Source organism: Martes martes (assembly GCF_963455335.1).
Source record: "Martes martes genome assembly, chromosome: 1".
Lineage (NCBI taxonomy): Eukaryota > Metazoa > Chordata > Mammalia > Carnivora > Mustelidae > Martes > Martes martes.
In genome coordinates, this window is record NC_137888.1 from 141179269 (window position 1) to 141195718 (window position 16450).

Consider the following 16450-nt stretch of genomic DNA (forward strand, 5'->3'; position numbering starts at 1 on the left):
GTAATTTCTAAATTATTAGAAAAACAATATTATATAATATTGTTTTAATCAAATATGAATAAAAGTAACCAAAAAAGACTATCTATGTCAGAATAAAGGAGATAAAGATAAACTTCACTCCCTCATATCATATAGGTGTAGAGTTTATAGAAATATGAATGTAGGGTGCCTGGGTGGCTCAGTTGGTTAAGCATCCAACTCTTGATTTTCGGCTCACGTCATGATTTCAGGGTCATGAGACTGAACCCCACATCAGGCCCTATGCCAGGTGTGGAGCCTGCTTAAGATTCCATCTCCCCCTCTGCTCCTCCCCACCCCCTTTTCTCTCTTTCTCTCTCTAAAAAAAAGAAAAGAAAAGAAAAGAAATATGAATGTAAAACAACTATTATTTTTGTTCATAGGTATACATTTTAAGCACAAATAATTGAACTGGTTAACATCCCCACCAAAACAAAAATGTAAACTTTAGAAAAATAGTCTATACTATTTCAATCAAATAAGTGAACACAGAAAGCATTTTTATACTGTTAAATTGCCAAACTAATAATTGTGGACGAACAAAATGACATTCTCCTGCTGTTTGTATTAAAATTACCTCCCAAGAATCATTCAGACATTTCAGGCCCAACTATAATTCTGTAGTCACCCATTGTGGGCTTGACATCAACTCGATCTAATAAGTACTACCATGATCTTTGAGATTGCGAAGAATCACAGCGGGAAGGCTATGGGACTGCCACCCCGTCACTAACTCGGCCTCTATCTCCTTAACGTGGGCCCTGAGCATGAGGGGTGGTACTTTCAGAAGCAGGTCAAGAGGCAGCAAAGCTGAAGAAATAAAAGGGGGAAAGATATGAAACTGTAACATAAATCACACTGAATATCAGGGAGGCATGCACAAATTTGTTACTGCTAACACAAAATTACCTGGTCTTGGTCTGGATCCTAATCCACCAGTGAAGTCCCTGAAAAGAGAATTAGGGGCTGTTAGAAGGATTTACTCGACTTGGACCTGACCAACATTGACTGAAAGTCTATACCTTACTATGGTTTATAATACAAAAATAAAAAAAGATTATTTTCCTTCAAGATGCTCTCAGAAGCTTAATAAAGAGGAAAACAAGCCCATTCAAACCCACTGCAGACCTCACATTCTACTGGCACATCGAAGAACCCTGTCTCATCACAGTGATTTATAAGCTCTAAGAATAACTAAGAACCTACATCTTAGTGTCTTGGATAATCTTCTTGTACTTAAAATCAAAATGATAATGTTACATTAAAATAAGTGTTTAGGGGCACTTGGGTAGCTCAGTCAGTTAAGCATCTGACTCTTGATTTCAGCTCAGTTCATGACTCTGGGTCATGAGATCGAGCCCCAAGTAAGGCTTCGTGCTCAGCAGGGAGTCTGCTGGAAATTCTTTCTCTCCCTCTGCCCTTCTGCCTCACTTCTGGGCATGCTCTCTCTCTTTTTAAAATAAATTAAATCTGTAAAAAATACAAGTGTTTAAAATTTCACATGTGGTTTTTTTTATGCTTTGTTCCTGTTGTCTTAAAAAAGAAATTTTAACTATTCCTATGAAATAGGATGACTTTTGCATTTAAGAGGATTACATTTTTCCTTGATTTCAGTGTTATTAACATCACTCGTTTGCCTTGCCCTGAAATGCTAGACTTCCTGATCATTTTGCATTTTTGGTCTAGTGCCTTCCACCTCCTGGAGGTGGCCTTAGAGACCACCAGGGACAGCCATAAATAACCTTCAACCTTGTTTTTTCTGCTGATATCTAGAGCTAATTTCTTAATAGTTATTTTGGAATGAAATAAGAAACATCTGTGCCCTGACAAGTTATAAGAACTATACTAAATTTAATGTAACACAATGTAATGCAAAATTTAAGCCCAACAAAAACATATTGAACATCTACTACATTCAAGGCACATGATAGGTATCTGCTGAGTAGGAATGGAGGGAGGGATTTAAATACAAACAAACATGGCTAGTAAATCGCTTACCCCAACATTTTCATTTTAAGCACAGAAATCTTGATATGTAAATGCAACACATACCTAAATTATGAAGCAAAACAAAATTGGCTCTCATTTACCCTCCGCCCAACTAGAGAACAGGAAAAACACCAAAGCCAATCGTAAGTTCCTTCCCCATCCTTTTTCACTCCTCCTAACTCCCCACCAAGCCAGCCCTCTCCTGATCCCACTATTTTCTCTGTCCCCTTCTCAGCGCAAGTTCTCAAGTCAGTGAAAAGTCAATAGAAACTTGCCAGCCTTATTCAGTTAATAACTCTTTGTAGTTCTGGGATAAGGGCATGTTTAAAGAAAGAAAATGGATAAGCCCTGCCCTCAGAAAGGTCAAAGAGGGGCATAATCTCAGTAGTATCCAAATATGGGCAGGGTGCTTCCGGGCTGAGCCGAGGAGCAGAATATCTTTGGACACATGGTATATCACAGCATGCACGAATAACCCTGTGCCGTAGCCTTCTAGACAGGTCTACCACTGTCCAACAGAAATGCCATGTAAATCACAAATAAAAGTTTAAATTTTCTGGTAGCCACATTTTCAAAAAGTAGAAATAAAAGGGTGATGTTAATTTTAAGAATATATCTTATTTAACCAAATTTATCTAAAATACTATTTTAGCAGGCACTAACTATAAAAAACTAATGAGATATCTGGCGTTGTTTTATATTTAAGTGAATATTAAAATGAAATTAAAAATTTCGTTCCTCAGTGACACTAGCTACATTTCAACTGCTCAAGATCCACATGTGGCCAGCGGCCTCCATATTCAACAGTGCATGCCAGACTCTTCTTTGGAAGGTCTTGTCATTGTCTTCATAAACATTATGCCTGAGGCTCATAATCATGGCCCGTAGCTGCTAAGCCAGCAATACCTCTTAGACAATCTTAAGTGGTAAAGAAAATGTAACTTGTGGAGATCTTTTATTCCTCAGGTTACGGGTACTTTTGACAGCTGATAACCACTCACATGCTGAGCTAAGTAGATGACTATTCCGGTTGTCTTAAAGAATCCAAAGCTTCAAACATTTGTACGTATTAAAAAATGGGCCAGTGATATACGTGAAAGAGACTATCCTGACATTGCCAAGTTGCTGTTACTCCTTAATATAACACTAAACTCCTCCTTAATGAACTTTAGGAGATCTTTAAAATAACCACCACACATTCATTAAAACAGTATTTATTAAGGGCCCACTATGTGTAGAAACTGTGCCAGGCAATGCAGAAGGGATGGTGAAAAGAAATAGTCCCTCATCTTGAAACTCACAAGCTTGCAGGGGTATGGCAGGAAAACTGTTAATTTCTCTGGAAATTATATCGTGGATCACAAGAAAGATTAGTCATCTGAAATTTCCAAATAGAACAGACTCATTGTAGCCAGAAGTGACAACATTTAACTATACGATTGTTAGGTCCACAGATGGGCGAAAGATTGAAATTATGCAGAGCCTGAGGGAAGTCTGCCTCTAGACTGAAAACCGGATTGAATGTTTATGTCCAACAGAACCTTATGGCTGCAGAGGATGGTTTCCCTTGATAGTGTAAGTTGGAAAACAGACAAAAATGATTTAACACAAAGAGAACATTCCAGAAATGTTCTTTTCTGGTGAAAAGGCTTAATATAATGAAGCTTGTGTCCTCTGAAACTTTTGAAATGGGAACTGAGTAATAGGACTTCAGGCTGATGAAACAGAATTTCAGAGAAATGGAAGGTTTCAAAGGATTCCGAAAGGTCATCCCTTCCAACTCTCTTCAGATCTGGGGTAACTTCATCCAGAATTTATAAGCCAAAGCAGAAACTGAAGCACTGGATCGGAATATTAGCTTACAACTTCCACCCCAAAGCAATAACGGGTAAAGCGGAGATTGAAGGTATTAGCTTTGAAATTTCTTAAATCTACTTTTCACTGAATGACTTCAAGTACAGGGTAAATTACTTGGATAATTATTGTGTCAGAGGAGTCTTAGCCATGAAGGAGATAGAGTTCTAGAATTTTTATTTTGTAAAATCCTTCTGAATATACTTCTGAACAAAGGGAGGTGCATTACATTACTTAATTCAATTGTGAAAAGTAGTTAGAACTAGCTGATGTTGATAAAAGGAGAAATATTTAACATTTCGAAATGAGAAGGGTGACTTAAAGTATTAAGATAATGCCTTCTGAGGCTACTGTAATCACATCATCTGAGCTAACTAGCACTTTACTGCTTAGAAGTCTCTTTTAGGTAGCAACACTCATAATGTGTGGAAAAAAACCAGCATTATGCGGGGTCCTCTCGTCCCCTATCTGTGAAGTTAACAGCAGTGATGTCACTCCCAGAAAGGAGAACAGTGCCCCTGGGGCTCTCCTCTCCTACTCCAAGAACAGCTAGAAACAAACAAGCAATTAGCCACAAAAGTTTAGAACTAGCACAGAAAAGGAATACAGTGGTCTTATTGATAATACATTGTTTCTGTAAGACTGCTTGATAGGCTACATTAATTCTGGCAAGTAGTGATCAAACAGTATTTATTTGATTTAAGTAAAACTAGATATGGATTATGAAAGGGGGGAGTAGAGAATACCCACAAGTCAAAATAAGCAAGACTTCAGCTAAAAGGAGGTAAGACCGATAGGCCCTGAGGTTACACTAAGGTTTTCATAGTCACATGTATAATGCTGGATGGTCTCAAATGTCTACAGTTGTCTTTGATGTGACTCAAAGACTAGAGTCAGTCCACATGCTTGAATACGATTATGTATACCCTGATTTATCAAAGAAGTTGCGAGCCATAGGCATCTCCCAAACCGCAAACATTCGATGTCTCAGACCAACCTGCCAACGATACCCTGTTGCCTTGGCAACAGAATGCAAGCAGGCATGGAAAAATCTTGTTGCCTAAGCAACAGAATCTTAAAAAAGAGGGGTGGGGACTTAAGCTGTGGTTATGGCAAAGGCTCATACGTTCTAGTTGGTAGGTGGGATTTTAGTCCTCTTCTAATGAAAGGTATAGAATATATGGTAAGATAACAGTCATTCATCTGTTAATTAAAAAGTATTTGTGGCCTGGCACCTGTGTGCAATATACTGCATCCTGAGAAATGCAAACACGGCCCAGGCATTGTCTGGTATGTGACAGTATGCAATAATAAATATTAATTGAATGAATGAATGAATATTCTTAAGAAAGGCATAATACAATGGCCAAAGCTTACTAGAAGTGAGTGCACGTAATAATAGTTCAAGAGGTTGAAGCCCTTGTGTGCATCATCAAGTTCCACTATACAGGATAATTTATTTGTAAATTGAAATAAAATGTTATAGTTCATCGGGTGGGAACTATCTACCTATGTACTGACACTTTAAAATCCAGATAAGAAACTGATGAAAGTCAAACCCATTCTTAATTCTTTCCTAACAAGTAGTAATGGAGGCAAAATTTAGATGATTTAAGTTAGAAATTTCAAATGATTAAAGTTAGAAATTTCAAAGGCAGTCTTAATTATTGATTTTGGGTTTTTTTTTTCCTTGACACAGACATTAATTAAGCAAGCTCTTGACTAACTCCGTCACTGTTCACAAAATATCAAATAAATAGTAATAATAAGGATATTTATTTAATATGATTACTTCAAAAGAGATATTTTGTGACAGATGGCTATGAAAAGTAAATTCCACTTTCTTACTCCTTATGATTTCAGAGATGTACACATCAAAATAAAAGATGATTTCCACAAACACTATCATGCACTTCAACCTTTCTCAATGTATGAGTAGGGTTCAAATCTCTAAAACTGGGAATGTAAAAATGGTACAACCACTCTGGAAAACAGTCTGGCAGTTTTTTAAAAAGTTAAGAATACACCTACCATATGTTCCAGTCATTTCACTTCTAGGTATTTACCCAAGATTTTTATTCTTTTATTGACTTTTTAAAAAATTTATTCATTTGAGAGAGAGAGAACATGAGCGGGAGGGGAAGAAGGAGAGGGAGAGAGAGAATTTCAAGCAGACTCCACACTGAATGTGGAGCCAGATGCAGGGCTCTACCTCAGGACCCTGAGATCATCACCTGAGCCCAAATCAAGAATCAGATGCTTAACCCACTTAGCCACACACAGGCTCCCCAATGCAAGATTTTTAAAAGTATGTATCCATACAAAAACACAAATGTTCATCACAGCTTTATCTGTAATAACCAAGTATTGGAACTCTAATGTCCATTAACAGATGAATAGAAAACAAACCATGATAAATCCATACAACAGACTACTACTTCCGAATAAAAAGGAATGAACTATTGATACACTATGAAAACTGCATGGACAGATCTCCAAATAAACATGCTGCCTAAAAGAAGCCAGATAAATAAGAGTATGTACTATATAATTCCATTTAGATGAAATTCTAAAATGCTGACTAATCTAGAGTGCAACGAGCAGATTAATGAATGCCTGGGGTGGGGGAGTGAGGAGCATAAGGGAAGGTAAAAATGGACACAAGAACACTTGTAGGTGGATATGCTCACCATCTTAATTGTTATTTCACAGAGATATACATATTCAAAACTTATCGAATTACACATTTTAAATATGTGCAGTTTATTTTGTGTGAATTATACCTCTTTGAAACTGTTAAAACAAACTTCTCACATTCTCATTTAAGAAAAGTTGTTCAACTAGGCCATCACATGACCTGTGTGCATTCGTTAAAAGCAATATATAAAAAATATACCATTAAGTTCATTTTTGTCTGCCTTTCATTATTTACTAGCTGGAACTTCTTGTTAGTTCTAGTTATCTCAGAGTTCCACATCTTCAGGAGAACTAACTATTAGACCTTAGCAGAATGAGTCTATTGCAACTAAAGCAGTTACTTGATGACATTCAGATTGAAAAACATCTGTAAGAGTATGCCAGGTGATGTTTCTGCTAATGATTCTCCAATAACATGCAAAGATGTAAAAAATGAAGATGTAAAATCAACTGTCTATTCTAGTAAGTCAAAAGCCTAAAAGCAAATTATACTACGTGAATACTCATACGGTATGAATGACCTGTTTATTATTAGGAAATGTAGGTCAACTAGAAGCTCCCCAAGGTCCACTGCTGTAGTATAAAAACTGCTCCATCAACATCTCCAGATTTTCTGGGGAGCCAGGAGAGCACTGGGAATGGCTGCTATATGGATGGCATCCTGATGGGGGAGATTTCATCTGGAGACTTGGTATTGGGGATTTGGAGATTCATCTCTGCTTTGTGAATGGCTCCAGTTCCAGACCTGAGGAATGGGGTTCCCTCTACTGATCTGGTCGTTTTCAGTTTGGGCTTCCAGGACTTTTGGTGATTTGAGGATGGAGGCTTGAGATCTGGGGAGGAGTTTGGCAAGGAAAGGAGCCCAAAAGAATTATTTGTTGACTTCATGTCATTTCTGCTAAGTAATTCATAGATGGAACATATAACTTTCAAGAGTTGAGAACTAGCTCTCTCTAGGTCTTGTGATTAATTTTAGTCCTGAAAGGCATTTCATCATCAGGTGATAACCTGGATCACCAGGGTGCCTTCCAGTTCTAATGTGATGTTTCCTCCCATCAGCCTTGATTCCAGTATCTCTCTAAGGAGGGCAGAAGCTGCCCTTGCTAGTTCCATTTGCCTAGTTCGATTTGCAAGTCTATGGTGAGTTATTAGGGAGGTACCTTGGTTCTTCAGCAGATAATTGGCTTAAATCTGGGCCCTGATATCTGTGTTGACATAAGTTCAAAATATATTCTTAAGTTTTCTCTTTGAACTAGTTAGCCAGGACTAAGTTTGAATTCTAAGCTCTAGTAGACATGCTCAGGTCAAACATGCACTTACCTGTGGCTTTTTCTAAATGAGACCATTCTCTTGTTTAAAGAGCCAGTAAGGCTTCCCAAGAAGGAGAGCTGCTCCGGGTCTCTTTGTTACTGGTCTACCATTTCATATGTGGCATAGAAGAGCCAAAAATCTCTACAGCTTGATTTTCTATGTATCTTTATTCTATGCAGCTTTGCTACCTTGTTTTAGATTCTATCTTCTTATTTAACATCTAAATATTTTCTATTATGTCACTTTGTTATTTTCTTTTATATCCTAACATCTAATTTAGCTTCTAAATATTTTCTAGTACGCAGTGTGGCTATCTTCTTTTAGATTCTAACTTCTCATTTAGCTTCTAAATATTCTGCAGGATGGCTTCACGTTTCTTATTGGTATAAACCAAGAAACCCAGAAAAATCCTAAACAAGTTAGATTGCAAATAATTCAAGCTTTATTTAATGTCTTTTAATTTAAAGAACCATAAGTACATTTTAGAGTTGTCTCTTTTCAATTAGAGAAGCTCTGGGGATTGTTTGGAAGGAAATCAAAAGTCATTAATCTTCTTTCCTCTCATTTGGCATGAATCATAGGCTGTCTTTTGTCATTTCTTCTCTTCTGAAGTCTGTCCTTGTCTCCCTGTTACACTCTGAGTTCCTTGAGGGAAAAGAGCTTGTCTTAAAATGAACCGTGTTCCCTGATGGCATGTCACACTCTACCACACACAGTACAGTTTTCAAATATGATTTTAGCTTCGGTCCTATTCACTTATGTGACTTTTGATCCATCAACCTCAACATTTGGGTCATTTCCCATTTTCCACCTGTTGACATGGTCATTAGCCACAATTCAAAGGGGTTAATGTAATTACACTATGTAATATCCCCTTTTTCAATGAGCTTCAGTTTGAACTTCTTCTTTCTGTTGATTCTGTTGAACTTTACCCAACTAGCTATAAAATGTTAAGATGATGACTAGCTTTTAAGAACCATCTCAAGGGGCACCTGGATGGCTCAGTGGGTTAAGCCTCTGCCTTCGGCTCAGGTCATGATCTCAGGGTCCTGGGATTGAGCCCTACCTCAGGCTCTCTGCTCCACGGGGAGCCTGCTTCCCTCTCTCTGCCTGCCTCTCTGCCTACTTATGATCTCTGTCTGTCAAATAAATAAATAAAATCTTTTTTTTTAAAGATTTTATTTATTTATTTGACAGACAGAGATCACAAGTAGGCAGAGAGGCAGGCAGAGAGAGAGGAGGAAGCAGGCTCCCTGTTGAGCAGAGAGCCTGATGCGGGACTCGATCCCAGGACCCCGGGATCATGACCTGAGCCGAAAGCAGAGGCTTTAACCCACTGAGCCACCCAGGTTCCCATAAATAAATAAAATCTTAAAAAAGAAATCTCAAACTCTAGAATATGTAATACATATGTTTCTTTTGTTTTTGAAGGGTTGGACTTCAACTGAATTCTTGTAAATAACACAATTCCATGAGTTCTTTGAGAAAAAAAAAAAAGACTAGAATTATTTAACAATTTCAAGATGTCTAAATTTATCTGATTGGAAATTCCCATTTTAACATAAAATTCTTTTAACTGGGGAGTAAAACCCATATGTCATAATGTATTTTTGCACTAAAATACTTGTTTTGCACTTCTTCTATACATTTAAGCAATTTCGTATCAATGAATAAATTATCCAATAATGGAAAAAAAAAAAAGCCTTCTGATCATGTTCTTAGAAATATAAATAATCACAAAATTGGGAATTGCTACATTCCCGAGGGCGCTTGCTAAGTATTTTGCAGGAAAACATGTGGAACATTTTCCTATGCAAATACTGTTCCCAAGTAGTTGGAAAGATTTCCAGATCAGCTCACAAAAATCTATTCAACTTGCAATGTGGTTAAGACAGAAGCTCTGATGCCAGAGTTGAAGAGAACAAACTGACTCCATGGTACCAGGCGTTCAGATCCCCAGCTCCATAGCCATGTCTCCCCCCTTGCTGGGCTAAACGAGCAAGAGCTCCCATGGCTCCAGGCTCCTGCATGGGGCTTCCATGTCTGTGGAAAGTAGGGGTAGAGGTGGTAGTGACTTAAGGACAAGATGACAGAAGGTATGCTATGGGAGGGAAATTCCTTAGGTGATCTTATCATTCAAGTCCCAAGTCCTCCAGATCCCCCATTCTCGTTCTCCATTCTCCTTGGGGTTTGGGACTGTTTCTCTTTCTCCTGCTCTCTCCGTTACTTCTAACCACCACTCCTCTGCACACTGGCCCACTAAAAAATGTATAGGCTTTCCTCAACAATGCTTCTGGTATTTTATGCACTCGGATCAGTTTTCCTTGGGTTTTTGTTACTAGCAACACTAGAAACGAGTTAGGAAATTGAAAAGTTTCATGCTAACCGTTCCTGAAACTTATGTGGAAAAAAAAAAATCAGTAATCAATGGTATTGTATCTTTGACTAAACAAAAATGATTTTCTATAGGAACCCTCCTTTGCCACCCAACTGAACCCCTCCGGATTTTGCTAGGCAGGTTCTTCATTCTGAATTCATCTTCCCAGCAGCACCCTTGAGCCCAGAAGTGGACAAGAGTTCCATTCTGGCTGCCTAGCACCTAGAACCTGCTCCCTCCAACAAAGACCCCTCATGGATGTAGATCCAGGAGCTCAGCCCTCCCTGCAGCAGTGAATAGAGTGTTAATTCAAACCAGCCCCCCCGACTCTCTCACACAGGACACCAGATCCTGAGAAAGGTGACACATGGATGGAACAAACAGACTGGGAGCTCCTTTGTCCCAACACCAGGGCCTTTCTGAGCCTGTGTCTCCTCTACAGATCGCAGTGGCTCGCCTGACTTTCATTCCTTCCTAAGTTTGATTCCCTGGTTCCTCATTATGTGGGCCCCCCAAAGCCTTTGAATGAACCCCCCTGTTGCACAAGTCAATCAGAATCATGTTCCTTTGCCTGGTCCAGAAAGCCCCACTGCTAAAGCACAGCATGGCCTTAGCCTTTTGTCCCACGGCATGTAGCCACGCCCCCGACCAAGGTCCCCCGCAGCTTCAAAGTGTTCCAGCCTTAACCAGCACCTTCACCTCAGAGCTGTCTCCACTCAGGTATCTGCCCATTTTTATATCAGTTCTTCCTCACTGACCACCCTCCTCAAATCTAGACCATCCTCACAGCTGTGAACATCATCTAATGACTAGAAACCACCAAGTATTATCTTTTCTAACCCTCTTCTCTGCTTTTCTAGCTTAATTTTATCTTTGCCTCCCTTTCTTCGGACACAGAGAAAGGGCTGTCCCTTCCTCTTTCCCAGACCGGCTCTCTGGGCTCCACTACTCTTGCCAGTGTTCCAGCAATTTCTTTCCCTCTTTATCTCTCCTCTCCACTGGCTGCCTCTCCTGAGACCCAGCCACCCTGCAGTCATCCTGAGTCTAAGAAGGTCCTTTTCCATCAAACATCGCTCGCCAGCTAACTGGCCAGATCACTGGTAGCTTCCTTCCCATCTCTGCTTCTGCAACTTCTGAAAGCACCACGATCGAGCTTCCACTCCTGTCCACCTCACCCAGTGTCACGGAAATCACCCTCACGAAGGTCAGCAGGGACTTGCAAAAGGCCAGACTTAATAGTTTCATTTTAGTCTTTCATCCAAGAGATAATTGTTGGAGAAATTGCTGGTGGTCCTAAAAGAGTTCTTTTTCCTTTTAAAATAGAATTCCCCAAACATATTTATCCTCCCTTTCATCTGGATGTATTCATATGATTAAGTTCTGGCCAATGGTATGTGAGCAGAAGGGATGAGCACAATGTCTGAGTCATATCCTTAAAAGGAAGGGGCCCGTCTCCACGTGCTCCTTCCACTTCCTGCTGGCTGGGATGTGGAGGTGATGGGGTCCACGTTTGCCACATTTGCCATGAGGATGAGCCCTATACCCTGGGGTTGTGGAAAAACAAGATATAAGGAGCCAGGGTTCCAGATGGCCTCATAAAGCATAACTAACTACTCCTCTGGTCCAGCCCTGAGCTCCATTAGGCTAATGGCTTAGCTAAAGATCACAAAGCTAGATTAAACCCAGGTCCAAGCTTAGTATACTTTCCAGTACGCTCCCGGTAAACTGCAATCTTTGCTGGGAGGGTGGGTCTATCAGCCTCTACCACCCATGTCCATGGTGACTTCTGGCTACCAGGTTTTAGTTTAGCCACCAATAATGGCTCTGCAAACTTCTGGGAGCTCAATGTGTACACACCTTGTTTGGGATTGTCTTTCTCCTCCTGAGGCACTAAAACTTCTCTTTAAAATGCCTGCAACAAGAACATAAAAATAGCTTTACATTTTCCCTGTGCAAATCTTTTATTTATTTATCTATTTATTCATTAAAAAAAGCTGCATTCTATTATGTGAGCAGTATTTAGCATACTCTAAAGATGGTCTTCATTTATAAAAGTATCAGTTAAAATAGAAAGCTTCAAATTACTGTTTACTTGACAGGATTGTTTAAGGTCCTTTTTCCAAAGGAAACTAAACAAGGAAACTCTGTTATTAATAGCTAATAAAATACAATAAAATATCTATCTCACAATTATCCTAAAGGTCTTGACAAGATAAGTATAAGTTACCACATGCAAGTTTAAGGGCTCAACTTTTCCTTCCTCGCTTCCCCACTGACCTTCCTCACCATTGTTACCCCGAACATACAAAGCTGAATTCATCTCAAAACAGCCAGTAATTAACCACTTGTAGAATTTACTACATAGGTATGAATATTTTTTCCTGTATAGCTTTCATGTTTTCCTAATCACCAACCAGGACATTTTTATCTAGGAAGCAGGAATTTGTGGGAAAATAGATCAATGACGGAAACAGATTATCCCAGAAAATCTGGAACATCTAGTCACTATTTCATGGACAGTTAAGTTTGGAAAGGAACCAAAAATGAAGCAAATGAAGCCACTCCTTAGGGTTTTACTTAGGTCCTTGGGGAGACTATTTTAAACTTTCTTTTATGAGATTTTCATAGTATAGTCATTAATGAGAGGAAATCGTTTACACTAACTTATTTCAGAGTATTTCTACCTATCTAATTGCTTTCAACCTACTCTTTTAAATGAATTATTCTTTCCTCTCCATATTCTATTTTAACCTTTCTTTTCTTTCAGTTGCAGATTTGTTGAACAAATTGAATCCTATCTTTCCTTATAATTTTTACATTTTTCCAAATATATCTTTTCTTTTCTTTTCCATACCTCATACCCCAGAGACTATTTACTTTCCTGTTTTAAATCAAGAGTCAGAATTCACGTATGGACTGAATTTATATATTCCATTTTTTCATAATAATAAACAATTAAAATATTTATTTTACTTTAGTGTTTGAAATATATCTCTTCATAATGGAAATAAAATTGTATAAAACATAGTCTACCCCAGGACTAATTTCTTCTCCAGGTCTCTAATCCCTATAGACCAGATTCATAAGAAGTCACTTCCATTATTCTTATGGTTATTTAGTGTGTCTCCAAATTAGTTATCTCCACTCGCCAGTTGGAATCTGGGTTTGCTGGTAGAAATAATGAAACTATTCATTTGACAGCTGAGGCAACAGAAGACCACAGTGCCGTCTGGCCTCCGGCCTATCACAGGGCTAGACCGACCTGTCCTAATTAGCACCGCACCTGCAGAACAAACTTCTGCCTATGTACGTGATGGCATTTACTCAACTCCCAAGTGTGATTCCCAAACCATGACCTACTGGAACCCCGCAGGCCAGCAAAAACTTACTGAATGTAGATTCTTTTAAAGGGCTTGAACTGGAGCTGCTGGAGTTGTCCGAAATGTCCAGTTCATCATCTAGCTCTGAGTACATATCTGCACGTGAATCAAAGAGTAACAGAATAAAATAAAAATCAAATGAACCTCGAAAGAGACCGAAATCAAGAGTGCATGCCTGCTGTCCCTGTTTCACTAGAAATACCTTTCTCGATATTTTCCAAGTTGAAGTTCTCCTCCGACAGGATTTCATCGCAGGCCCTGTCTTCCTCCTTACTGCCCGGGGCCTGGAAGCCCTCAGGGGGCAGGTCTGCGCTCTCTGAGAGTTCACTTTTCAGGCTGGCGGCCCCACTGCTGCTGCTGCTCAGGCTCGCCTTCTCGAAGGTCTCCTGCAAGACAGATCCAACTTAGGGTCGCCTTTCCTTCCTTCCTTCTGCAGGACCAAAGCTTGTCAGCGCGGATAGGAAAATGCTGGCTGCCTTCTTATAAATGTTCATGCTCAAGTGCCAGTAATATTGTAGCCACACGCTGGCGGTAGAGCTCCTTCAGTCTGGGACTAAGAAGAAAGAGTAGCTGTACCGCTGGACAAACAAGAATGGATATGCCAAGATGCTCAGTGACAGAGGTCTGTACAGTCTGGCAGACGAAAGTGCGGCACTAAGGAAAAGATATGTACCAATGAAGCCGAAATTACTTTCCTTTAAGTTATCTTAATAATATTTGCTCTGTCTCGGGCGCCTGGGTGGCTCAGTTGGTTGAGTGTCTGACACTTGATTTCTGCTCAGGTCATGATCTCAGGGTCGTGGGATGGAGCCCCACACTGGACCCTAATGCTGGGCATGGAACCCGCTTAAGATTCTCTCTCTCTGCCTCCCCCTTCCCCCCACCCCACTCTCTCTCTCTCTCTCTCTAAAACAAAACAAAATAAAATAAAATAATAGTAATAATAATAATAATACTATTTGCTCTCTAAGTCATGGGGATAAAAGGGTACAGCATAAGGAGTATAGTCAATGATATCCTGACAGCACTGTATCATGACAGACAGTAGGTGCACTTGTAGTGAACAAAGCATAAGGTATAGAATTATGGAATCACTATGTTGTACACCTGAAACTAATGGAGCATTGTATGTCAACTATACTTCAATATTAAGAAAAAAAAACCCGCTATCAAATCTCAGCACCACAATGGATAAGTAGGGCTTAGTTTCTTCAAATCTCAGGGAACTTAACGGCAGACACAGCCAGGCCATGGAGGCAGAGAGGTGCGGTCCCCCGAAACATGAAGAGCTGGGCAGTGGCTCCAATGATGACCAATGCTCGCTAGAGACACAGGTCGGTGGGGTTTTGTTTTGTTTTGTTTTCAGATACTTTTTTCCAAAATGAAAGTGACACCCACAGCTACCAGGGGAGGTTCCTAAAAACTCCATAGTGATGGAATTGAAGGTGAAGAAAACCTAAGACATTATGAGTGACTGGACTTAGAAGTCAGCCTCTGAAAGCTTTCACGTGTTTCTGTCCACTAAACAAGACAAAAAATGAAAAGAATATCGAAGACACATAGTGCCATGCAAACTGTGCAACCAATTTCTGCTTGTTATCTCTGTTTCCTGAGAATTTTTTCATTGTTCTTTCCTCAAGCTTTCACCAAGAGGCTTGGAGATAGTTCTCATTCTGTTGAAGCCAACACGCAGTTCAAGGAACATTTTAATTTTGTTTGGCCAGTCCTCCGTCCCACGTCTTCCTACTGTCATGACTCAGCATTGTTCATGCCTGCCTTTTGGATCTACTCTGGTCTGAGAACTTAGAACCCAAAATGGAAAATGCTTCGGACACTCTTCGGCATTGCTGAATGTGTGCTTCTCTGACATTTTTCCCGTGCTTAAGGCTCATAAGGGGCTTCGAAAGTCAGCCTCAGCTCTGCCCAAGCTCAGCCCCTGACACCAAATCCAGGAGGCTCCTTCTGAGTCTCAAAACTTTCCTGCCAAACTCCCTCAACTCCTTCCATGCTTTCCTCCTTTTTCTGTCCCAATCCACAAACCCTTCTTCTTCCAACATCCTCAACTAAAGTCAGAAATGTACATAGAAATAAATGTAGGGGTTTTTTTCCTCCTATGGCTTTTTTTTTTTTTTTAAGATTTTACTTATTTATTTGGGAAAGAGAGAGAGTAAGAGAGAGAGCATGAGAGGGGGGAGGATCAGAGGGAGAAGCAGACTCCTTGCTGAGTAGGGAGCCCGATGCGGGACTTGATCTTAGGACTCCAGGATCATGACCTGAGTTGAAGGCAGTTGCTTAACCAAATGAGCCACCCTGGTGCCCCTCCTCCTATGACTTTCTTATCCAAAATTAATCATCCACTGCCCTATTCTATTTTTTTTTAAGATTTTATTTATTTATTTGACAGACAGAGATCACAAGTAGGCAGAGAGGCAGGCAGAGAGAGAGGAAGGGAAGCAGGCTCCCTGCTCAGCAGAGAGCCTGATGTGGGGCTCGATCCCAGGACCCTGGGATCATGACCTGAGCCGGAGACAGAGGCCTAACCCACCAAGCCACCCAGGCGCCCCTCCACTGCCCCATTCTAAAGGCCATAACTAGATTTACAACCTTGTAGGGATTATACACTCAAGATGTGTCAATGCTATCAACGTTTTAAAAAAGAGAGAGAGAGAGAGAGATCATTTTTGGGTTGACAAAACTGTTTATTGCACTGAAGCAACTGGATGCCAGAATCCATATATCTCTAAAACTTGCAAAACTGCAGCAAACGCTTTGTTTCTTTTTAGGACGGACATGGATAAGACATTTTTTCTTTGGACAAATGAAG

The 16450-nt window shown here is 39.9% G+C and overlaps 1 protein-coding gene across 8 annotated transcripts in view; it reads right to left on the bottom strand.

Annotated features, from left to right (window-relative positions):
* NEK10 (NIMA related kinase 10) overlaps positions 1-16450 on the bottom strand; it is a gene marked incomplete at its 3' end in the record, with an annotated part of 201020 nt that overhangs the window by 43716 nt on the left and 140854 nt on the right. For 5 of the 8 annotated variants that reach the window (XM_080824601.1, XM_080824599.1, XM_080824598.1 and 2 more), the window contains 4 exons: positions 13829-14012; positions 13636-13722; positions 12104-12158; positions 928-965 (listed from right to left, as the gene is read on the bottom strand). In XM_080824601.1, the coding sequence (XP_080680727.1) occupies positions 928-965; positions 12104-12158; positions 13636-13722; positions 13829-14012 (364 nt within the window). Of the gene's footprint in view, positions 1-687; positions 829-927; positions 966-12103; positions 12159-13635; positions 13723-13828; positions 14013-16450 lie in introns of all 8 variants that reach the window. The other 3 variants (XM_080824596.1, XM_080824595.1, XM_080824594.1) reach the window with 1 other exon arrangement.